The 23,074-nt window shown below is 41.1% G+C and overlaps 1 protein-coding gene across 5 annotated transcripts in view; it reads left to right on the top strand.

The window, feature by feature from the left end:
* Positions 1–15,295: 15,295 nt before the first annotated feature.
* DACH2 (dachshund family transcription factor 2) overlaps positions 15,296–23,074 on the top strand; it is a 235,942-nt gene continuing 228,163 nt past the window's right edge. For 4 of the 5 annotated variants that reach the window (XM_063170827.1, XM_063170828.1, XM_063170830.1 and 1 more), the window contains exon 1: positions 15,296–15,780. In XM_063170827.1, coding sequence (XP_063026897.1) covers positions 15,296–15,780 — 485 coding nt within the window. The remainder of the gene's footprint in view (positions 15,781–23,074) is intronic. The other variant, XM_063170832.1, reaches the window with a different exon arrangement.

Consider the following 23,074-nt stretch of genomic DNA (forward strand, 5'->3'; position numbering starts at 1 on the left):
CTCTGTAGTTTGCAGTTTTAGTATCAGCAAATGTAGAAGTGAAATATGTGAGTATGAATAATTTTTATGAGAATTTCATGGACCTTGAGAAAATGTCTTGCCATGTTTTTCTCTTTAGCTATTTAATTGCAATGTCATATTAACAGAAAGCAGCATACCCAATTCTGCATGGATGAATAAGCACATTCAATAAAGAAGATTTAACAGAGTAAATCAAACACTGGATTAAACATTTTCTGCATAACAGACCACAAAATGGGCATTCATTTTACCAATAGATCCTCTACATTAGAAACAAATAGAAATGCACACCAACGTAATTAAACTGCACATCCTGTGCCCTGATTACTGAATTTCCCTATATTTTTCTTAAACTAGGTCTCATCAATTAGGATTGCCAAAATGCATTCCAAAATGCATACTGAAAAACTGAATGCAATTTTTTTAAATGTTAGGATTAAATATATTTTTCCCTATGTTTTATGAAATAATTCCTACATATGTAATCCTACGTATTGCAGAGGATTTATACAGATTTTTTAGCAATAGCAGTTCAGAAAGGCACACAAAAAGAATTTTAAGATCCCACTTTTAGCAGTTCTAATACTTTTTCTGTAAGAAACTTTTCCAACTTTGATCTCAACCAAAACATCTCTCATAAAAACATGGTGTTTTACTTTTTGACTTTTATTTGGGATTTTCACATGTCCATAGAACTACCCTTGTTACTTTAAAGTTTGAGTAGTTAATACCTAACTCTATCAAAATGCTTTTCAGAAGTCCAGTAGTCTCAGCAAAACCTCATAAGGTCTGGAAGTGTTTTTATTTTCCCAGGTAGGAACACTGAAGTCTGAAAGAAAATTAGGAAGAATCAGCATTAGAGTGATGGAGTTTGTAGTTATCTCAAGATCTGATCTCCCACCTTTGATCAAATGCTTCTTCCTCCAAAAACAAACAGCAAATGCTATGATGAATTTTAATTTTCTTGAGTTATGTGGTCTCCTTATCCTGCAGTGATTTCACGTGTGAAATCTCATTATTCTTTCTATTGTTCCCTCAATGGATACAGAATTTAATTCTCCTTGAGTACCAGTTTGAGTGAGGATCAGCAGCAGGATCGGGCCCATCAGCTGCTTGAAGCATCCAGTGAATAATCTGATTTATCCCAGGGAAATGGCTCATTAGTTCAGGCAGCAGGGCAGTGTTGGTGTGCTTGGGGCTGCCCTTGTGTGTGGTTTTCCTCTGCAGTTTGCAGTTCCACAACTGGCACCCACCGAGGCGTGCACACCCTGATTGTTCATTAACCACAGGAACAGCCTGGCCACAGCCAGGCGTGTTTGGGAAAAAATTATTGCTTTCCAAATTTATTCCAAACTCTCAGACAACCTTGATTCCAACTTCCTCTTGTTTGCCATTATCTGAGTTTCTCTTCCTGGCACAGCTTGCAGCCTCAGTCATGCCCATGTAACTTGTGTGACATTAGTGCCATTAGACCCTGTGCTGCAAATCCTCCGTGGGATGCAGACACTCAGCTCCCATGGATGGTATGAATATTCTTGTGATACAGGCCTTGGTAGATCAGGCCTGAATATATTTTAAAAACTCTGAGTAATTAAACCCAGATTCTCTACCTAAGGAGCATTGAAACTCATTTTGAAGTTGCCCTTTTGATTACTAAGATGTGTGTAAATTATGGGATTGCTTACAGAGACTGGAAAGAGAATTACATGACACTTAACTTCTGTAACCATGCAAGGCAAAGAGTTTACTTTTCCAATCCTTACTTAATGACAATCTGCAAAAATTCTGTAGGTCTCTCATGGCAGTCAAAATTATCTTGTACAAAATGAACACCAAGGAGAAAAACCCCAGGATCACAGTTTTGACAATGCTGCTCTCCCAGTGTAACTGGCAGAGTATGGAAAGGAAGTTCCACTACAGCTACATTAAGGATTACCTATAAGTTTAATGGGTATCCAGGAAGAAGGAGAAAGTCTTTGCAGCAGCCCCAAGATTAAATACTTCAATATAGCTGGCCCCAAGGCTGGTTCAAAGTCTAGGATGCCACAAAACAGAGTTCAATTCTTTCTGTCCTGACAGTTCCACTATTTGTCCATTCCAGCATCTAAAAGTCTTGGTCAATTAGGATACTTCATAAACTGTCAGTCAGAAAAAAGATTGGAAATAAAACAGATTAGAAATATAAGACTGCTGTGTAGTTGTAAATGAAGACTCATTAGGATTATGATTTATTAAGATTTAAGGAGGATTCAGTAAAGATGGACAAGTGTGTCTAATGACATTCAGTACTGTGCTTAACTTCATTTTCAATGTTACTTGAAGTAGTTTTATTGCATAGTGAGGTTTTCAGACTTGTGTTCTCTGAGTTTAGGAAAACTACCTTTTCCAGCACATCTGGAGACTGTGACTTAGGTAAGAAATTAATCTCTTTTCTCTGGAAATACTCCCGTTCTTTTATGTATTGCATTTCTTTATTCATCTCTTTTGACTTGTTGCCAGTTTATGAATACAGATCCTTCAGCCATTAGTGCATATTCCTACTTCATTACAGTCAGCACGACTTTTACCATGCAAAGCTCAGCCTCACCCTCTTGGTCTTTTTAATTTCATAATTACACCTGAAGGTGAACTGTATATTGCCTTAAACAGGAGATAGGAATAGTTATTTTATTTCACTTAATTGATATATATGTATTTAAAAATGTGCCCATACAAACACTGAAAAAAACCCCCCAGGAATTAGTCTGGGAGATGGATGATACAGAAAATGAAATAACATCAGTTAGCCACAGGTTGGAAGTTTTGCATTTCCTATTTGAAGAGAATGACAAGTGCAAGATCATTGAGTAATTTTTAAACAGCATTCTCCAGTCCTGAAAATCATAACTGGCACCTGGCTGAAATGAAAAGAGAGAATAAAGCAAGACTTTAAGTTCTGAAACTGATAAAGGTCCCTTAGGAAACTCCCCATAAATATTATCATATAATTAAAAGAGTTTAAAGTAGTCCATAAAGTAAAGGAATTGATGTGTCTCATATGCAATATTTTTGCCCAGACTTCACCAGAGAAACCATAAACTAAAGATTATAAAGGCCTAGGCTGAAATGAATTCTTGCCAGCTGCGATTCTTGTGAAGACACACGTGTCACCAAGGGCTGCAGCACCAAACTGTAGCCAGGAGACAGCTGGGAGTGAGGAGTGAGAAACAGCCAGGGACTGACTTTCAGGTAAATCAGGCTATTGGTGATAACTGCTACAAATTAATACAACAACTACATTTGAAATGACAGAAGCAGGTGACTAAAAATGATAAAGCAAACACTGTTCCTGCTTTGGTAAAATCTCTGTTGGAGGCTGATTGGCCTCAGTTCCAGGCTGGGTCTGTCAGGGCTCCACTTGCAGCTCTGTGTGAGAGCAGAGATTTAGTTTGGGTTTTGCTGCTGCAGTGGTGGAAATTTATCATTATCTGAGGGTACACACACAGCCAGGGAGGGGCTGCCAGACCCTCTTCCTCTGTTTCCTCTGAAAGGGCATGTATGAAACTATCTCAGCTGCAGCAGGGTGATTTGGGGACAAATTGAAGTTGTGAAAGGGCTGTGGCTAAAAAGAAAGTTATCAGCTTATAAACCAGGAGTATGTGCAATCACCTTTTTGATAAGTGAATTTACTACACTCATATACAGCAAAGGCCTCCTTATTGAGCATTTCCTTCCCAACATAACAGTTCAAGCAAGTTTTGTGTTTAAAGCACTCTAGGATTTTAAAGCCAGAGAGTAGCAGTAGTGGTGCACTGAAATCTTTAGGCATTTGAAATGAGATTATACTCAGCTTGCTCACAGAAATGAGAAAAGCTCTTGTTTTTCTTTCAGAAGCTGTGAACTGGTGGCAGACTGTATGTATGTGTGATGCTTTTGAGAATTCAGGATGGACTCTCAGGATTTAACATCCATTTTTCATTAATCCAAACATAGTACACTCCATTTAAATGCTGCCTTTTCTTCTGCAGAAAAAAAGACATCCCCATTGCACTTATTAAACTTCAATTAAACTATATGTCTAGGAAAAGAATGCTCCTACTGTAAACAATATGTGGGCCAGCTATATTGAAGTATTTAATGTGTTTATAAGATGTTTACATTTTAATCTGTTTTCAGTGGGCAATATCTGCAACCAGAATTTTAATCCCATTGCCTTGATAACAGGGTGTTCTCCAGGCTGTGTGATTGATAATATATAAAATAATAAAAGGTCAAATCTTGTGGTCTGAATGAGAATTTTAGTTTTGAATGTAACAAATCATAATGCACAGTACTCATTAGAAAGTTGTTTGTTTGTTTGTTTTAGTCTCAGCACCATCTTTTTCAGGTAAGATGCTGGCTTAGCAGGTCCCAGTTCCCTGCAGCACTCCCAGGACAGCTCTTCCATAAGGGAACTCAACTTCTCCAGGAGCACAGCAGTTATTCCTGGAACTCCAGGCACCTCTCTCAGGCATTTTGCAGCACAGAACCTCTGAGGGAGCAAGGAGACTTTGGGCTGTTCTCTTTACTGCAGAGAGCAAAATTGCTGGGAGCACCACTGCCCTCCCCTTTTTGTACCTCCTTAGCACCCAAGGAGCAGCACTTCCTCCTCTGTTTGATGGAGTAAATAAAGACTAGGCCGTAGCTCCTACACTGAAAATATTAATTCTATATAAAGCCCCTCATTTTGGCCCTTCCATTAAGCCAGAAGAGACAGAATTTCCCCCCCACTTCAGAAGAATGCTGTGCTGTTGTCAATGTCGAGGCAGATTATTAGGGAGATTTGCAAGAATAACTACTTAAAATGGTCACATTCATTTTAAAGAAAAGAAATATAATTGGTATTTGCATAGCAGAAAATGGATGAATTTAAATTTTAGTTGATTATAATTATTGTCATCATAATCATCATCATTATCTTTGTATGTCTAAATGACTGATTCAAAGAAGAATTTTTAACACATTTCACATGTCAGTGCAATTCTTTTCTGTTTTGTGCTTTAGTGCTTGGGGTTTTTCATTTGCTTTTTTTCAGTCTGAACTTTTCATGGAAGCTATTGTAATTTTCTGTAAAGGTGGAAAAATGTTTCAAAAGAAGTCAGATCTAGAAGTACTACATACATCCTTCTTTTTATAAAAAAAAGATAATCAAATTGTACAGAAAAACAGGTACATAAATACTGTGGGATGGCACTTTGAACTGCTCCTAAGAAAGAGACTTTAAATAGTGAGGAGCTACCTAAATCTGCTCTTTAGAGCCAGACAAAGGATGTTAAACAGGGACAGTTGCACACAAATTAGCAGGTGAACTAACTGAAGTGGTAGTGCAGCCAGATGAGGGTACCATTCAAAAAGTCCATTAATGAACTGGGACTGTGTGTAGACACTGAGCTCCTAAAGATTTCCAAAGTTCCTAATAATTGTTTGTATTTCAGCACTATGGATACTGATCCAGCTGGGATTTAATTCTGTGTTCCCTGGTAATGTTGCTACACAAACTCTGTGTATTCAACTAGTAAATCTATATTGTGTGGGTTTATCAGTATTGGCAGTTATGAACAGTTCAGATCCACAATATTTGTTGGTGAAAGCAGTTTCCTTTTTCCTGTGTTTATATCACATCAAACCAGAGATGAGCAATCAAGACTACAAAGGCTGTATACTGTGCATAGCAAAATAAAAGTTTCATAATTCCAATTTCCCTGATGACTTTGAAATGACTATGAAAAGCATTTTGCAACAGAGGGATCATCAGAGCTGGTGTGATAGCTGCAATTCCTGATACCTGGCATCTTTGAAAAACAGGGCTTGATCTTGCAGAACTTAACCTTTCATGTTACTTCATTTTCTTTTGTTCCTTTACTCTTCCATCAGGGCCAGTGAGCCAAGTGCTAAAATCCTGTTTCTGACCAGGGTTACTGTGACTTGTGGGAACAATTGCTCCCTGCAGCCTCACAGATGGCAGTTTCCTGACAGCCTCTTTTCAGAGGGCTTCCTGCACGGCCAGAATTCCCTAAATAGGAATTGGGAGGATGGATTCTATGGGAAGCCTTTGTTCCATTAAATTATGGTGTCTTTCCTATTTTCTTGGAATGAACAGAAGCACATTCATGCCACTACATAGAAAGACACCTTAAAAAACACACTTGGAGCTGTAAAAACTCCCAGGTGAGCTGGCTCTGCCCAAGAGGGGGACTGAGGACAGCCTGTTGGGAGGATTCTCCTGAGTGGCTGCTCTTAGGCAGAGGAATTGTCAGAATTCACACTGACAGTGGATGAGCTGCAGCACAGCCTGGAAAACCTCTGGCCAAAAGACAGAACTTAAAGATTCCTCACTATGTCCAGGAATTGGAATTTTTAATGTGTATTTTGTATGGAAAAGGATTGCACTGACAGATGCTGGATTCAAGTAAGTTTCAGTTAATGGAAAATATCAACAAACTCAGGATTCCTGGCTAATTTCATGCACTGAAGTGACCACAGTGTGTTCAATCAACATTCATTATTAAAATAGCAAAGAAAATTGGTGTCTGAAATCCTATCACTCTAAGCAAAACAATTTTAAAAAAATGTTCAGTTTTCTTTGATTCTATTGATCATATAAAATAGACCACCATTTAAAATAGAACACAGATCAATTTTAAAAGTTTAAACTATATTGTACATTTACATTTTATAGAAAAATATTTACATTGCAAAGTATCTATTAAAATAGAACACTCAGTCCAGTTTTTTAAATTTAAACTGTATTGTACATTTACATTTTAGGGAAAAAATATTTACATTGCAAAGTATCTGTTAAACCTTGCTTGATTCTATATTCATAGATCTTGTGGGAAAAAATAGGGAAGATCTTGTCATATTTAAAATAATGGAATCAAATTGTAAGACAACCCCTTAGAAAAAATTCTGAAGAAATACTTTCAGTTTACCGTGCTCCTCAATGCAAAATACTCTAAAATTCATAATACTAATGAAAGATATCAGTGATGGTTTCCCAGGGTGCTGACAGGTTTTAATATTATAAATATGGGCTAGGAGAATTTTTAAAAGCTCAAACTACAGGATGGTTATGCATTAAATAATTATGATCACAGGTGTTCCAACCTGTACTTTCAATTCATGGCCTGATCATCCTTATGCCTCCACAAGTCACTGGTAATTCCATCAGAAAGTCAATGCAGTTACAGAATATAAAACCAGGTTTATGTAAGATTACATTTTTTTTCTGGGTTATCAATGTTTGTCACATCAACTTTGATGTGAAAGAAAGAGGAAAAAAGGGAAGATAAAGTCAATAATGTCTCCTGAAGATGAAGAGAGACACTTCTTTAACATGGCTTTATCCAAAAGCTCAGAGAACATACTGAGACACAGACATTGGTCAAGTTAAAAACAAAAGCTGCTCTTAAATATTTGATTCTGATCTCAGTCTGAGTTGCTTTGACTGAGATTCAGACAGACTCAATTCTGCTGTGGATTCTGCAGCTCAGGCTTTATGACATGCTAAAATAGCAGAGTGAGTTCCCAGTGAGACCTTTCCCTCCACTTCCTATAAAGAACTATGGACTATCCTGGAGCTAATTTCATTAAATACTTTTATTGACAAAAAAAAAAAATAAATTAGGTTCATTATATTTTCTTCAACCTCCATCAGAGCTGTGAAAAGGGTGACCCAAGAGTTGGCAGAGTGGCAGGAAGGCCTCAGACCCAGCTCCCTGGGGAGTTGAAAAATAGATGAGAATTCTGAAGGAGAGGCTTTTGAAAGTTCTGTGTGAACTCAGGAGGTTGTGCAGATCTGGCCTGAAGTTCCCCGCACCCATCTCCTGTTCTCTCCAGACTGTCATAATTCCCTGTACATCCCAGACCTCTTATTTAAGTGGGATTTTTATTCCTCTAAGGGAGTGTGAGGTAAAACGTCCTGGACTTGATCAGCTGCAAGCAGCATCCCAAATGAAAGTATTTATCTATATTTTAATTTGCTTTCTAAGTGAAATTCAAACCTTCCCTGGCATATGGTTCAGGGATCAAAGGGTCAAAATGGCATTTACTACATCAACCAGTTTGGACCAGCTCCATTGATTTTACTCAGAACTCAAGACTGATTTCAGGAGGAACTGGCAGCACAGATTGATATCACTTTATGGATTTCAGAAGAAATGTAGTGTTTGAAAAGACAGTATCATAAAATTGATGTTCAATGCAAAATACCCATTGATCCCCATTTGTGTCAATAAGATTTCTATAATTTGAAGATAGTAAGACACTGAAATGTCTAGTAGTACCTAAGGTAAAAATACCACTCACTTCCATGGAAACTGAAGCAGGCCCACATTATGAATACTAAAATATTATCTGTGTAATGAAGTATTTAAATCTTTATTATTTCATCACTGGTTTAGATAGTAGAAAAAATCAAAGTATCTATAGAATTTTAAAAGATGGTGATTTCTTAATATTTACTCTTATGCTTATAAAATATCTGGACTCCTGAATGATGTAAATCAATTATCCCTGTGTGTGTGAAATGCTGTAACAAGATCAATGAGACCTGAACACAAGGAGGCATCTTAGGATAACAGCTGCAGATGCACACATTGTGTGGCAAAACCCAAGCAGAGGAACTCACCCTGCTCACCCTGCTGGTTCTCCCTCCCCCAGAAAATCCCTGCCACTGCTCTGCCCAACTGTAAATGCATGAAAGGAAAACCAAATGAGAGCAGCAGCAGTCAGGAGATCAGCACAGGCAGAGTACAGTAAATGGTCACTCTTAGAGGTAAAAGGAATGCTTTGCATTCAGTTCGGGGATTTATTTTAGATGGGACTTAATGGTCAGACTCTGCTTACAACCAAAAGCTGTACAGCTAATGGCTCTGTGGAAAACTGCAAGGACGGATCTCCACTCCCTAAAATACATATTGGTTTTAAAGATGAGCTCAAGATGATTACTTTCACAATATTAATAATTCTGCCAATTGGATTTCCACAAAGTAGATTCAATAAAATACTGGAAATATTTAATCAATAAATCAATCACACTTCCACTCAGTCTGGATAGCCATAAATTGTTTTCTCATTTATAGAATTCTGTTTTTGAAAACCTATTTTCAAGAAAACGACTCATAAGGTTTTTATTGGGAAATGTTTTGCAGTTAAAACAGAAATGAGAATTAATGGAAGGGTCACGTGAGCCTTATATGTATAAATAAAAAAAATCCCAGAAACTTTTTTTTTGCTACTTGAAGTAGAGTACAATGTCCATGTTTAAAAATACCAAAAGAATGTAAAGAAAATTAAATACCTTCTTATCCCACTAGATGGTGGTGCCTTCAGATCAGGGCTGAGATGCTCAGACAGACAGTGCAGGAAAACTTTTGCTTTCTTTAACTGACGTGCAAATGTGGAGAGATGAGGTTAATCTTGTTCCTCTGGGAACAGTAACAAGCATCTGGGTCTGATGACTTGCTGAATGTATTGAAGTACATGAGCTGTGTCCACAGAGCTTTGCTATGAAGTGAGTTTTAACTTGAATGCACATCTAATAGTGTTAAGTTTTCTTCCTGCAGAAGAAAAGGTGCAAACAATATTGAACCTTAAGGATGATGGTGTCTTGTGTAAAATAGACTTGTTCCACTGAGGTTCTGGTCCTTTTGCTGCCCTCTCTCCTCAATCAAAATCCAGATTAATGTGGGGCATCATTAGCAAATTGTATTCATGGATTTCATAGGAACAAGCTTAAAAGTACCACTCACATGTTTGTATGACAAATGTGCTGCTGGCTTTCAGAAAAGGTATTTACACATCTGTTAGACAGAAAGTGATAGTGCCAAACGTGGCAGGTCACATCTCTTCAGTGATAACACAAGTGACATTTTGATGCATGGGAAAAGTGGATGGGACCTTGTTTGAGAGTGTGTTTGTGCTTTAGTTATCTCAGGCTCTGCAGTGAATGGTCACATCCTTCATGCCTCACATGGAGCTGGAGCTCAGGGCAGGTTCTGTGAACTGCAGGACTTCTCTCAAGGGCTGTGTCTGTCAGGGCTGGCCCAAGAGGAGCCCCCAGGTCACGCTCAGTGCATGGAGGGAGCCCTGAGGTGCTGTCTCAGCTGGGCTGGAGCAGGCTGGAGCTCACAGAGTATGAAATGTGTGACCCTGCAGTGAGCAGCCACCAGTCCTGCCCACACAGGCTCTCCCAAACCAGCCAGAGCTCCCTGGGCCAGCCGTGGGGACAAACTGCTGGGTGCACACACTTGGTCCAGAGACCACCCACCCAAATCTGTGCAAAGTAGTCAGTGACCAGTCAGAAGCAATGTGTGAGACTTGCACTGGAAAGAGTAAAATAAGTCTGAACTGTTTTCATTTTGCTTAAATATCATGATGCCCATTGGCAGTATGAAAATTACAAGATTAAAATTAGGAACTGCTTTGTAGATGAAGAACTCTAGTCAGGTAGGCTCTAATGTTAGGTTTTCCAATTTACTTTTTAAAAATGGTGTGAGGTACAGAAAAGTTAAGGATGTGTATGTCTAGGAAAAGACAGCATTAATGAAGAACTCCAGACTTCTTTTGTCATCCGTAACTGTTGTTGCTCAGTGGGTTTTACTCCTGTCACCCAAGTGGTCACCCCATCTGTGACACTGGAGTCATTTAGAAACCAGGCCTCCTTCTGGCACAGTTTACTTTGTGTTTATTTGCTGTATATTCCATTTATTCTGTTCCTCCTATTCTACTCCTTCACTTTTTGATTCTCGTGTTTGCAACATCTCCCCAATTTCCTATTTCTGTTGCAGGTAACACAATGAACAGCAGCACAAAGCTAAGATATGTCACATTAGTGTGACTTCCAGGAAAGATTACAGACCCATAGTCCAGACACTGCCACTTAAGAACATCACAGCCAAAAAAGGCTTAATCTGAGACTTTTTAATGAGCACTTAGCCAGGAATTCCTTTGTATATATGGAGGACTGAGGCAGAAAAATGGATACAGAAATGGATGTGGATGTCTGGATCTTCTGTAGACCTTTAATTATTTTGCATGTTAGAATCTTCCCATCTGTATTAGAAAGAAAGGATCTGCTCTTACTTTCTCTAGAAAGGCAGGCAGGATTTTGTGAAATCCTAAAGAAGCAAAATTCACTCCAGTCATTGTTACTTGCTGCCATTAAGGGTTGAAATGCAGCATTTGCCAAGAGTGCAAGTTCCTTCATTTGATCCCTTTGACTGTACCAGTATAACTGCCAATCACAGGAAATACCTCTAATAACTCTTCCTTTTACTTAATAAGGAATACCACATCTTTAAAACATTAGAAACAGATGTCACTGCATTACTTCACTGCTGATGTATGTAATAGAAATGACACACTAATTAATTTAATGCAGTATAAATGTACTGATTATTTATCATGGCTGACAATAAAATTATGAAAACATTCAATTACAATCAGTGGTAATTCATTATTTATTGATTCTGCGTTATGCACACATTAATACAATACATTTAATCACCTAAGAGAAGGGATCATTTTTCTATTGATACTTAGACATTTAGATTCATCAGTTTTATGTAAAACCCTTGATGTTGAGGTGGGAAGTTTTAATCCACAATTCCAAAAAAACCTCAGCTGAAATGTCAGAACTAAATTGAATACAAGTGTCAAGTACGAGTCTAGAAAAATGTGGGCACAAAGAATGACACACTAATTTCAGTCTCTTCTTTCTCTCACGTCAGTGGCCTACATTTGTTAATATAATTGTGGGTACTCTTTCTCAAGGAATCCAAGGCATTAAACACTAACCCAGCAGAAAGCTAACAGTGTTTTTTCTTCCTTTCCAAGCTGTTACTCAGAAGTGGCACCATCAGGGCTTTGCATGCTCAGGATATAAGCTCAGAGCTCACTTAGGGCAGGTTACCAGCTTTCCACTGGGCCCTGAGAAATTTCAGGACAAGGAGAAGGGTTTGTCACTTGTACTCCAGCTGGGTTGCAATTCAGAAAAAGAGGTGTTTCATTTTGTTATGATTAGGGTGCATTGCAAATGCAACTTTTGGTTATCTTTTATCTTTCAATTTGGACCCGCAGTTACCTCTGACCCTTGTAAGTCTATGTTCACATTTATTCCCTCCCACTTTAGGGACAATCCAAGTTCTTTACTAAAAAGTAGCATTTTTTCCTACTACTCACACTTGACATACCTCTATGAAGTCCATGGAAAAAAAAATTTATATTAAAAAAAATCACATTGTGATATCTATGGAATTCCTATTTTTATTGTCCTCCCTCGTGTTTGGCTACAGGAAACTGAGATGAAGCACAAATAGCACTATTGAGCTGTCTAATCTTCCCTAAACCAAATTATTATTTTTAGTTCATCCCCTACTGCGTCACATAGCTGTCATTAGTTTTCCTCAGTGTCTCCCCCCTTGTCAGGTGTGTCACCCACCATTTTCTCCCTGGACCTCATGGAGAGCAGGAGCTGTGTTCCTGCCAGCTGGCAAACAGAGATTTCCAGAATGCTCTTGACTGGGGCTTTCCTCTCTCCTCCTGTGTTAGGGAAGACTCTTTCCCATTTCACTCCAGTGGGGCATATGCAAGGATGACAAAAACAAAAACAAACAAATGGAACCTTTACTTGACATCTTGCCATACAAACACAGCCAATTTTTGTATAGGATTAACACACAATACACCAATATTTCTATGGCTGCCAGGGTAAGAAAACAGAGTGGTTTGCACACCAGTCAAAAAGGAAGAAAAATAACGAAACTTTACTTTTAAAGTGAATATTCTGAAATACTTATTTCAGCTATAGGGAGGCTTAGCAGTTTGTACACATTCAGATTATGTACTGCTGGACTCCATTCAAATAAACCATCTGGATACTTTATAACTGACAAGATATTACTGGATGATTGTTAGGCTTTAGTAACTTTGCCTTGTCTTTAACAAAATTACAGAGAAATAATAATATTCATGGATATAGTTGATTTGTGTATGCTTAGTTGAACTGGACAGCTGCCTGGCATTAATTCTCAAACCTTGAGCATTTTGGAAGTTTCAGAGCAGTTCTTCTCTCCATGGACAGTCACCTCTCAAGGGTACTGCTTTTACTACAGCCTTTATGATTTTATATTGCTTCATGCCACTCCAGCTCGCTGGGTGTTGATGTGCAAGGCTTCCTCTGGCCTTGTGAAGATTCAGTCTTATTTAGAAATATGTTTAGCTTATGGAAGGCATTAAAGTCAAAAAGGAAAAAGAATTCTCACGGTGGATTTTGATTGTTGCATTAATCTTAAAGGGGAAAAAAAAGTCTTTAAAAGGGCAGTGTTTGAATCTGATTTATCAAATCTTTTAATAGTCATGTTCAGAAAATTAACACCCAAAAGTTTCTATCTGGAGTCAGTTATTTAGTATTTCTATAACTTCTAGTATATAAATATCTCAGATGAGTTCAGGGCTTGATTGTACTTTGCCAAAGTAAGTAGCCCCTGCCCCACAGAGCTTCCAGTCTAAGGTTTGAGCCTAAAAAGATGCATGAACTAGTTCAGAAAATATGAGAATTCTTACTGAAAGGTATTAATTTAAACTAAATTGTATAAAAACTCTGCCTTGGTTTCAGGCAGTGAGGTTAGAGACCTGAAGCCAGTGGCCAGGCTTCTTAGAATACATAAAATCAATGGGGAGAAGGGGAGGTTCCTCCAGAGTGTAATTTAAGATCAGTTATGCTCACAAATATAGCAATTTAGTTAGCATACAGTCATCTTCTCTCATCTAAAATGGGATTACTCATAATGCAAAAAACATTAAACTTTGCAGAGAAGGTGCCTAAATAAGCAAGCCTAACAAAAGGAAAGAGAAGATGGCCCACACAGGCAATGGAATCATGGAAATAGCTGAAATGCTCTGTTGGTATTGCTTGCTTGGCATCAACTTGGAAAGTTTTGTTTATTCTTTTCTGCTTGCTTTGTTTATTGAATGACTTAGGAGAAAGCTAAAAAAAAAAACAAACAAACCAAAACAAAACCAAAAACAACAACAAAAAAGGAGGGGAGTGAAAAAGTTAAAGGACTAGGAAAGAAGGAAAGAAAGAATGAAAACCAGTGGCAACAAACAGGAAAGAAGCATGTTGAAACACAGGAAAAACGGGAAGAGGGTGGGAAAAGAGGTGTGATACAACACGGGGAGAGGGTGAGACGCAAATAACCAATGTAGCCAGCGTGCCCTGGGGGTGCTGGGTGTCTGATCATCCTTCGGCTCCTCTCGTTCAGGGAGAGGGGACGCAGGAGCCTTGGCAGTTCTTGTGCCACCCGCCCTGGGTGGGTGCAGGAGGCTCGGGATGTGCGGGCTGCGGGGATGTTCGCAGGCCGGGGCACTCACGGTGCGTGAGGAGCGGCCGAGCCCCTTGAAGCTGAGGCACAGCTGATGCCGCACCGAGGCTGTCGGTTTCAAACAACTGCGTGCCAGACTCCCGAGAACGGGCTTGGCCTGGTGTGAGCGACCGCAAACTTGCACATCTCTCACACCTCCCTCCGTCCTACTTGTGCCCCTCTCTGGAGGGTCTCGGCTTGCTTTAGGCCTGACTCAGTGGCCATGGGCCCGCGCCCTGTGCTGGGCCGGTGCCACCGCGCTCGGTGCTCCCGCTCCGCGTTTGTCTCGGATACCAGAGAGCCTGGCACCGGTACCGCTCTCCCCGTGCCTCCAGCTCCGGCGGGGCACAGGTGTTTAAACACTTACAAACGTGCCAGGGAGCCGCGACCGCTCCAACTCCCCGGGGAAGGGATGGGAAGGGAAGGGATGGGAACGGGCCCAGCGCTGCCTCCCCTCCGCTCCCTTCCCCCTGAGCGCGGAGCAGCGCCCGCGGGACCGAGACCCCATCACAGCCTGGGCAGCCCCGCGGGATCCCGTCACAGCTCGGGGCGCTCTCCCAGCCCGTGGAGCGGGAGCCCCTCGCATCCCCAGCGTCCCCCCAAAACTTTGCCCCGAGTTGCGGGGCCGGGGCGCGCTGCCCTCGCTCCCGCACGCCCCCCGCCCCAGGTGCGCGGCCGGCGCTGCCCCGCCCCGCCCGCGCCCGCAGCCACTCGCGGCGGCGGCGCTGGCGGCGGGCGGGGCGCATTGGCTGGAGGGCGCCGTCACTCTCCCCCGGCGGCGCTGGGGAGGGGTCTGGGCGCTGCGTGCGGGCGGCGGGAGCGCGGCGGTCCGGCGGCACCGCACGGAGCGCAGCGCGGGGCTGAGGCAGCCGCGGGGAGCCGCGCCGGCCATGGCGGTGTCCGCGCCGCCCGTCATCGCCGCAACTTCCAGCGGCGGCGGCGCGGGGGGCTCGGCGGGTTTGTTCCGGGCGGACCCGCTGTACTCCAGCCCCGCGGAGTCCCCGCGCCTCACCAACAGCCTCGTCAACACTTTCCTCTCGGCCGGCGGCGGCGGGGCCGGCGCGGGCGGCGGCGGCGGCGGCAACGAGTGTAAGATGGTCGACCTGCACGGGGTGAAGGTGGCCTCGTTCCTCGTAGAGGGGCAGGAGCTGATCTGCCTGCCGCAGGTCTTTGATCTCTTCCTCAAGCACCTGGTGGGAGGGCTGCACACGGTCTACACCAAGCTGAAGCGGCTGGATATATCGCCCGTGGTGTGCACGGTGGAGCAGGTCCGCATCCTGCGCGGGCTGGGGGCCATCCAGCCCGGCGTGAACCGCTGCAAGCTCATCACCAGGAAGGACTTCGAAACTTTGTACAACGACTGCACCAACGCGAGGTGAGCGCAGGCTCCGCTCTCGCCCCCGGCCGGCCCGCGGGGAGCGCAGCCGGGGGCGGGGGCGCGGGTCCCGGGGGAGGGGGGCACCGAGGGGCTGAGCGGGGCCGGGGAGCGGCGGTGCCGACTCGGAAAACTTTCCCTGCTTCCATCAGCCCCCGCCGTGGCCGGGACCGCCGGGCAGCGGAGCGGCTCCGCGCGCCGCTCTCCAAACTTTTCTCCAAGCAGGGAAAGCCGATAGTTCCCGAAAACACTCCTTAAAAAAAACCCAAGCAGAATCTCCAAAAGTTTTCTCCCGTTACATTTGTCCCGCTGGAGCCCGCGGCTGTGCTCCGGCGGGCGGTGCCAGCCGGGTGCCCGGGCAGGGGCTGCGGGTCCCGCTGCCCCCGGAGGGGCCGCAGCCCCTGCCCTGCCCGGCTTCGGTCACCGAGCCCCCGGATCCCTGCTGGGTCCTGCATACTCGGGGTTATAATCCTGGTTTGTGACCTCATGGCTGCTGCCTTTAGAAATGATAATGATCTAAATAAACACAAAACCCTCTCGGGGCTCGGCAGGAGCGCTGGTGCCGTGGGGCAGGGTGTGAGGCGGGCACTCCGGAGTTCCCATTCCCCGTTCAGCAGTTGGTGAGGGACGTCTCCAGGAACATTTCCATGTCAGCGTGCTGCTGCTTTCTGTGGCAGCAAACTTTCTTTACCAGACGCTTCAGCGAGCTTTGGGTGCGATACCCGACCTGCGGCGTGCCCGCGTTCAGTAACTGAGGGCTTTGTGTCACTGGTTCGATCCCCCTAGCACTGAACGGGGTTTTATCTTTAATAACTTAATTTCGTGCCATGCGGGGCCTGATCCTGCCCTCGCTGCTGGAGCGGGAGCAGACCGGGAGTTATTCTTGAATGCAATGATTGCTTTGTTTCACATCACTTTATATTACAGGTGGCAGTTTAGAGATGCATTTAATTCCTAGATCTGTTAATATGAACTATGTGCTTTTTTTCCTTGTTCCCATTCAGTTTCTTTAACCCCTTCCTTCTCCCGCTGCCTGTTTCAATGTCAGGCACCTCGATGACATCACGCCCACTGCTTTATTTAAGTGATGGGTTTGGAAGTACGGTCCGAGGCTCACATTAATTTTATTCCAATACATTAGATTAGTAAGGAGCGCATTTGACATGTAAATGCTTCTGTGAAATGTTTCTGAGGCTCAACTAGTATGAACGTTGATGGTTAAAGAAAAACATCTCGTTAATTTCTGTGACCGTGCCAAAGTTTTTTATTAGGGAGATACGGGATCTGATATGATGCAGTCTAATGGTTTCTGCTCTTGTACCACCAGCGTTTTAAAATCTCGAAATACTGCAGTGTTAAATGTTTGAAACTTGTATTTCCCAACTTTTTTCCCCCCCTTCTCTTTGACAAAGACTTACGGGAGTGATAGGACGAGGGAATGGGAAATGCAGGGAGCAGTGGAAGGGAAGCTGTGGGTGAGGAGCCAGGGGATGCTCCAGGAGGGGCTGAAAGGAGCAGAGAGTGGAACGGAGCCCTGGGAAAGGCTGGGGATGAGGCAGAGCTCTCAGCTCAGGCTCACACGTGTTGAATGTGCTTAAACTCTCCCCACACTGCTGTGAAAACGTATTTTTACCTGTTCAAGAACAGCAAATCCCTTTATATTTCGCTTCTTCGTGCCTCATGAAGATGCCTCTGTTTGGAAGAACCTGCTCACATCAGGTGTTCTGCATTCACGGTTTCAGGTGTAACGCATCAGGAGTGTTATCAGCACACCTGAAACTTTGTTCAAGGATTGTAACTTAATGTTAATTGTATTCTGTCCTGCTAATTAAATGCTTAATGCCTCATTTTATTTACAGATTATTATTTCCCTAGAGCAGTCCCTACTTACTGGAGAGAATGTTGGGTAAAAATAGTTAAATATATGAATAATCTTAATTATTTTTGTTTGCTGTGAAGTGACCTGGGAAGCACTGCAGTGCACATTATCAAACAAATCAAATGCACTAGAACTGTTGAAAGACATGCTCACAGTTTTTAGTTCTGTACCTTGAAAGTAAAGACTGAAAAATATGTGATCTTTTGGAAATAAAGCTCTCAACTCGGAGTACTCTACATTGCTTTTCTAGTTAATATTTTAAAAAAAATTGATAGCTATTTATATATTTATTTGAATACTGTAGAAATGCTGCAGTAAATTCAAGAGGTGCCAGTGAAAGCAATAAGAAATGCTGGGTATCATTACTTTCACTGGTAATTGACTTGTAAATGTCGGCATCTCTTATGTTAGTGTGCACTTTCAGTTATTTTTTTAATTGGGATGCAAACCACTGATTATATATAACTGAAAAAAAGATAAATTCTATTTCTCCTGCTTACTCTGTTGCATTTTTCTAGTTGAGTTTGTGTGCAGATCTTGTAAGAGCTTCAGAGAAACACACCCGTGGGTGAAAGTTTTTCGGTGTGTGTGTTCTGTAGCAGGAGTTACTCTGTCCAGCAGCTCTGACCTGTGTGTTTCTGTAGCACTGTTGAAATTGTCATTCACATATTTACACAATCTTCCTAATGTTTGTTTTCAGCCAGCACCGCGCACTTTTAATTTGCAAGCAAGGTTTGTGAAATGAAACTAACTGCTCATTTCATTGCAGGTCCCACCCTCAAGTGAGTACAACATACTGACAAAATCTAGTCCTGATGGGCAATACCTTAGAATATTACTTATATTGTGGAGGATTGCTTAAATTTAGTTGTAAAGCATAACATTTAGTTAATTAAAAAAAAAAGCAAACTGTTACGAGGACATATTTTTAAAAGGAAATTTAAAACTGTCATAAGAACATGTTTATGATAATACATATGTCAGTCCTGAAAAATAGGATTATATGAGTGTGATCACAACCTCTTCCACGCAGTTCTGTATTTGATGGATGCTACTGGCCACTGAAAAAGCATAGTGTTGGTCTGGATTATTCAATGAATGGTCAGAATACTTTCCAGAAAAGAGTATTTCAGTGCATGGCATATTTTTTATGATTTAAAGTAACCATTTAAGCTAATATTTTGCATTACTTCGGCTATTCACAAACAATAAAAGGCTTTAGAAATGAATTTAAGCAGTAAATGCAGACATTTAATTTTATGAGATAATGAGGGTCTAGTCATGTTGACTATTAAAAGCTACCCTATAGTCAGCAGTACTCTGTCTTTTATTAGGAGACTGATGTCAAGATTATAATTAAAGCAATCCAGCCATGTAGCACTGCACACAGCTTCCTGTATATTGATAGGAAATGTGGGCATCTGATTGTCCATAAACTTCTTTCTCTAAGTGGATATTTAGCCTGTATTCAGACTTGGCCAAATCTATGAATTTTGGAGGTGTTAGCATTTTTAAATAAAGATCAGTTTTTCAGTTTCCCTCTCTTCTTGGAGAGGAGGCTCACTTCAGACACGCTGGAGAGAGATCACTGGCAAAGTGGATTCTGCTTGAGCTGGAGAAAGGAATTCTCCCACTTTCTGAGCGGTGCAGTTATGCTTTTGGAAAAATCCCTCTTTCTTTTTGGCTATCTTGAAAGTCTGTGCCTGTTCAAAACTCCTAAAATACTTGAATATTTTCATCAGATGCATATCTAATCTGGAGAACCCTTGATTAAAATTTCCCTTCTTTCTTCATAGCACTAGAGCTTCCCATTTGAAGGGTAACATGCTTTTCCTCCAAAATGGAGTATTTGTATGATTCCTGCATGTGTATATGCATAATACATATGTAATTTTCTACTGAGACTTCTACAACTGAAAAATACTGTGTTTTTGTAGCAAAGACAAAAAAGCTAAACAATTAGGTATTAATGATATTCTTGTTGCATATTCAAAAGGTCTTTGCAAGCATTTCTTCTCCTTTTTTTCTTTTCACCATTTCAACCTGCAGAACTCTTCACTGTCACTTCAAATCACACAATTCTACGAAGATAAAACAACATTTAAACTCATTTGCTTTGGGAGGAAAATTGAGCATTTGCACCCAATAAGCCTGATTGTGGAACTGCATGCAAATTGTGTTTTGATTTATCTCTTTTGCACTTTTTTCCATTTGAATTGATCTTGCATTAATTTCGCCAAGCGGCTCTGTGAGGCTGCAGATGTTGCCCTGTGTTTAATAAATCAATGAGACAGATCTGAATGAATCACTTCAGATGGATTCTCTGCTCGGTTTGATGTCTAGATGTTATTCTTAGCTTGTTATCATGACAGATGCATTAATGTTCCCATACACTGCCAGCAATGTCAAAGAGATTGAAGCTTTTAAAGTGGCGGTATCCCCTTTTCCCCCTTCTGTTGGAATAACTAAATTGCCTTTAGGAATAGGTCAAAATATAAATTTAATCTTGGCATTATTGTGGGGGAAGATTCTGAACTTGTGATCGTATTATAACGCAGGCAAATGCAGATTCTTACAGAATGATTAATTATTCCCAAATAGTGGAGATCAATATTAAAATCTAAACATAGGATAGCTCCTTAATAGAGTAACCACTTTCTCAACATTAATATTTCATTGTAATAGGAATGATACAAATAAATAATATAAGACTAGAACATGTTAAAAGTATTGCTATAAATAGAATTTCATTGTGTCCAAATTGATTACAGGCTGAAGTAAGGCTTTTCTTTTTTCCTTTTTTACCTCATTAAGAATTTTCTTTTAAAGTTGACTATGTCTGGATTCAACATCTGTTAGATTTAAAATACTTGTTTATTATGTTTCTGCTACTACTCCCCATGTAGGGCCAGATATATTGGAGAAGTTGTTGATCACTGTTAATTTCGGGTCAGTTTAGTCTGGTATCCATTATCTTGGACAGAACCTGTGGAACACAAACCATAAAAGGCTGGAACGTGTCTTTGTGGAAAGGTTTTAAATTCTGAGAAAAAGATAGCACAAAGTGTAAAGTACTCTGCCATGAATAATGAAGATCTGTTTCCCACGTAGGCTATGCCCAGCTTTTATTCCTTAGTGTTTACTAAACCACTCATAGTCATCTTTGTTTTTCTTTAGAGGATAAAATAGTATTTTGTGCAATCATTTTTTAAACCTTATTTCTCTCTGTGACGCTTTTATTTTCATTTTTAAAATTATCAGGAATGATCCTTTTCCTAATCTTTCCTTGACACGGAAGAACTTTGACTTTGTGTCTTTAAGGCTTCTGAGAATATAAATTGGAGAAACTGGCTGTAACGGATCTAGATTTATGTTGGCATTCTTGGTATTCTTGCTCCAGTAGTTCCAATTTGATAAAGGAAACAATATATGTAATAGAAATTCACAGTTTATTCAAATGAGTTTAAGCTTTAGCATTGTTATATTTGCCTTTCTCTCACCAATATATCAATGTGTGGCAATAGCATTATGCTCAGAACGCCTCCAGAAGGGACCAGCTCTGTGATGGGGAATTATTCTCACGCTGGGGCTGTGGCTGCACACGCAGCCTCTGTTTGTGCCCTGCTTTGAAAGGCGGGGAAAACCAACTTTGGTGGGGCTGAGGGGCACAGCAAAACCCACTGAATTAAAGAGTCATGTTTTATTGTATGGCAGTGGCCTCGGAGTGAGAAACTGGTCTCTTCCTACCTTAGTAATTTTGCAGTAAATATTTTAAATGAGCCTCGTGAGATGTTTTAAAGAATTGTCTTGTTTATTTCACTGCTTTCAGGCTGGAATTGGTGTTTTGTAAGGGCTGTTTGTCAGCATTACTATTAAAAAGGTGTTGAAATCTGGGCTGTAAAGTCTGTTTTGACTTTGCTGAGGTGAACCTCCCTTTCATGCCAGGGGCCGTTTTCCAGTACAGGAGCAAAGAGCTTAAAAATGTTTCTAGGATCTGAGCCCTTCTCATCAAAGGTGGGACACGTTTACTGACCCCTGCTTTTGGAAGAATAACGTGTTCCTATGTTTTTGGGTCTGATCTTGTACTTGCTGAATGTAGGATCTTGAATCTCTTTTGTGCCTTTCCAGAGGTGATAATTACGGATTTTCTGAAGTTACAAACAAAGTTTTCCAAACCCTTACTTTAAAATACATGGAAAGTTCCCAGCTGGTTGCTTTTGTAAGTTCTTTGTGTGATTATCAGTGTAATAAAACCTGTAGGTGTATGGAAATGTGTGATTTTAATGATTATTTACATGCACAGTACTAATATCAAACCCAAACATAATGAGGCTGCTTCAGAGTTCCTGCTGTCTGGGATGTGTTCCTTTGGTGTAAGCCAAGGCAGGGTTTTTATATGTTCTGATTAAACCTGCATTCCCTAGCACAAGTATGTTAGTTAGTAATGATTCTTAGTGATTTAGATTTATCCTGGTTGATATTAGAACTGTCCCTCGGGGCTACAAGCTTTTGATCTTTGCTCCCTCTTGGTAAAGCAGGGTTATCCAAAGTGTCTCAGTAATGGGGTTTCCCCTCTCCCTCCGTTCTACAACCTGTAAGAAACACTGATACCTATTAACTAATGTACTTTGATACCTGCCCCAGAAGGTTCCAATATCCGAATCCTGTAAAGCAGAAATTTCTTTGCTTGCCTTTAATTTTTGGTAGTGCAGCCATGCTGTTGTTTTGTGTGTGTGTAAAGTTTCTTGTCACCAGCAGACGTGGGGAGATTATATTCCCTTGTCAGTACATCCTGACCCGCTGAGCCCATTTTGCTCATTAAAATAGATTATGTCAGAGCCTTTGGTGACTCACTCACAAATACCACTTCTCCAGAAAGTAAGAACCAAACCCAATTAATGTGCTCCCTTTATTACTGTGCAGTGCTTTAAAGTGTGATGTTTAGCAGTGTATATTGTTCCTATGATAAGGTATAAAATGTTCGATTGCAATTGTGCCTGATGTTATCAAGTTTCTGGAAATTGATATCTGGTACTGGCATTTAACCTACATCCACTCTGTCTGCTATCTATGGGATGGGTTAAAAAGAAAAAGTACTATTGATCTGTAGCTGGATTAAAGTTTGAAATCGGCAACAGCATGAGCACAAAAGGCTTTTTTATGATTTCTCAGCTTGCCATTGATCTACCAGTTTTATTGCATTCATTATTTATTAAAAGAATTTGCAAGCTAAACATAACGTTAAGCTAGTTTGCACACAGGGACTGCACTTAGGAAATTGAATGGAAATTGCATTAGAGATGAACATCTGTGCTATTTTTCCACTCGTGTGTTTATGGGTTTGTATAAAAGGTGTATTGGATTAACAGTTATAACCATTATAGCTTGCAGCAATATGTTAGAACCCCAAGCATT

This window comes from Melospiza melodia, chromosome 16, assembly GCF_035770615.1.
Source record: "Melospiza melodia melodia isolate bMelMel2 chromosome 16, bMelMel2.pri, whole genome shotgun sequence".
NCBI lineage: Eukaryota > Metazoa > Chordata > Aves > Passeriformes > Passerellidae > Melospiza > Melospiza melodia.